Below are 2,673 nucleotides of genomic sequence, written 5' to 3'. Positions count from 1 at the left end.
CTACATGGAGGGGTGGCTACGGAATCCTTGCCCCTGGTCACGTCCGGGGCTGCGGGCCCTGCCCCTGAGCCTCTCTGGCCCGGCAGGGGGACCTGGGGGGTAAGGTGGAGAAGCCCGGTGAACCACGCGGCGCTGGTGAGAATCAGAGGCCCTATGTATTCGGCCGTGGCGGGGCTGCCGGCCAGTGGTCGGGTTTGCTTCCTCGCCATATCTAGTGTGCTGCGCATAGGCGTCGCCAGAGCATGGCTGGCGCTGCAGGGATTGGTCCCAGGGCAAAGTGGAGCCATGGCCGCCGGGCTGGCAGCGCCTGCGAACCTGGGGCGGGGATACAGGGGGTCTCTGGAACTGAGCGATTGGGTGTGCGGGCCTAGGTGGGCGTGAAGGCGGGGCCTCCTCACCAGATTCCCCTCCGCGGCACTGGAGCAGCCTGTAGCTCCCTGGCGCTCTGAGAAGGCTCCCGGAGCCTTCCCAGATCCACCTGCCCACGGGGTCATCGCAGGGCAGGTCCACGCCCCAGGCGTCGGCCAGGTGGGCCAGCAGCAGCTGCGAGAGCCTTCGGTGAGCGTGTTGGTTCCAGTGCACGCCATCTGGCTGCCGGTGCTGCCAGGAGGGCCGGAAGTGGAAATGCAAGTCCAGCACGTCGAAGCCGAGCCTGCTGGCCTCAGCGGCGCTGTAGAAGTTGGCCTCCACCACATCATCCCGCAGGCACGCGGTCGGGGGCATGCCCTCAGGGGGTAGGAAACCCCCTGAGACCGTCTCAGCCACGGGCATGGCAGTGTTCCACACCACGAGGCAGGACTCGGGCAGCACCTGGCGAAGGCGCCAGAACAGGGTCTCCAGGTTCCTCCTGTAGCTCCACATGGAATCCTGGCCATACCTGGACAGGTCCCAGAGGCAGGAGTTCATGATGACCACGTCTGGGCCGTGCTCGCCCCTCAGCAGCTCCAGCAGGACTTTCTCCACGTACCGGGAGTAGGCGCGCGTGAGGAAGTAGAAGCGCACAAGGTGGTGTGTGGAGCAGAACTCGCGGACTTCGCGGTAGTGGGTCCCGTTGTGCATACGGCCTCACCAGCCGCCGTGCAGCAGCCTGTCCTGCTCGAAGCTCATCTCGCCCTTGGCCTTCAGCTGACTGCTTGAGAGCAGGCAGTCCTTCTGCAGCAGGAGCACCAGGTCCTTGTACACGGCCCTCTGCACGGAGTCCCTCATGACGACCACGAACTTGTGCAGCAGCTGCCGGACTTCGGACGCCCTCAGGTGGACCATGGTGGCTGGGCGAAGGTGGCCTAGCTCCTGCCTTCCCTCAGGGCGGGTCCCGAAAGAGCTCTGGACCGAGGGCTGAGCGGCTGCTGCCAGAGACCGAGAGAAGGCTGGCTGGCTGGCTGGCTGGCGGTTGTCGGGGCGGCCGGGCGGGCAGACGGGGGGCTGTTTAATGCAGCTGGACTGGCCTGGGCCTGGACCGGGCGGAGAAAGGGGGCAGCGTCCGGGGCCCTGAAAGCCGTCTCGCCAATCCCTAGGCCCACGGTGTGATCTCTGAACCCACGGCCCTGCCCCCGTACCCGGCTTGGCTCCCCCTGGTGGAGGGCAGCGGTGCTGACACTGATGCTGTTGGTCTGGAAGGATGTAGGCTGTTCCCTCCTCAGCCACCACCTGTGCTCCAGGCACTGGGACAAGGTCTGTCCACTGGGAGAACCAAGCCACTTCCAGGGCGTGGCCCAGTCGGTGGTGGATCCACATCCAGGATTTCCAGGCAGCGTTGGCGAGAATACTCAGGAAAACATACTCATCTTAGTTCCACAATGATTTTATCTTTGTTTTCATTTTGTCTCTCCTTCCCAATCCCATTGTGAGTATCCCTGCCCGTCTAAGAAATGACAAGAACACATCCCATGACCGATCACTGTCTTTGTCCCAGGGTAAAGTCTGGAGACCACTTCTAACACAGTGTCACAACAGGGGTGTGAGAAGCCATACCCACAAGGTACGGGCCATGATGGTGTCCCCAAGGAGCCCATCCTTCACCCTTCCATCTGCACACCCAGTGCTCCTGAGCTGAGGCCTGGCCACCACACAGCCCCTCTGCATTTACCCAGCGTTGCCCTTTGGAGAATAGATGCAAAGGAACCCTACGGTATGTAAAGTGGGTGGATGGTTTACCCTTCCTGGACACCTTCTTCTGGGCAGTCATTCTGCCTGTCTGGGGATCCCCCCGGGGTGTCCAGTGTAGAACTCCTGCCGTCCACCACCTTTTTGCACTAACAAACGGCCTCTGGTGTGGTTCAAGCAGGGTAAGCTTAGTATCCGACTTCTGGCTCTTACAAATTAGGCTGCTATTACACTTTTGTAGGTGGACTTGTGCAAAAAGAGAGCTCCAGCTCTTGATAAAAGCCCGGAGCTGCACTTGTCTACTGATGTGGTGGTAGAACAATCGTTGCTTTGAGAAATGCTTAGGCCCTTTTACACACTGGCTCCGCCAGCCATTGGATCTATTAATCTTAACACCCTCCCTCCTTAAATTATGACACTATCTTCTGGGTGGACCAAACCATTAAACATATGACTGCTAACAGAAGCATTGACAGTTTGAGTCCACATAGAGGCCCCTCAAGTGAAAATTCTGGCTATCTACTTCCCAAAGAGCACAGACTTAAAAAACAAAAAACAAAAAAACCTGTG

The 2,673-nt window shown here is 59.8% G+C and overlaps 1 protein-coding gene across 1 annotated transcript; it reads right to left on the bottom strand.

Moving 5' to 3' along the window:
• On the bottom strand, nt 1-1,263 carry LOC126069900 (PC-esterase domain-containing protein 1B-like). Its single transcript, XM_049873545.1, is given in 1 exon segment — nt 1-1,263. A coding segment is annotated over 1 exon segment (1,263 nt).
• Between the last annotated feature and the right edge of the window lie 1,410 nt (nt 1,264-2,673).

This window comes from Elephas maximus (genome assembly GCF_024166365.1).
Source record: "Elephas maximus indicus isolate mEleMax1 chromosome Y unlocalized genomic scaffold, mEleMax1 primary haplotype SUPER_Y_unloc_1, whole genome shotgun sequence".
Lineage (NCBI taxonomy): Eukaryota > Metazoa > Chordata > Mammalia > Proboscidea > Elephantidae > Elephas > Elephas maximus.
The sequence above is the reverse complement of the archived record's forward strand: the minus strand, read 5'-3'. Positions and strand labels throughout refer to the sequence as shown.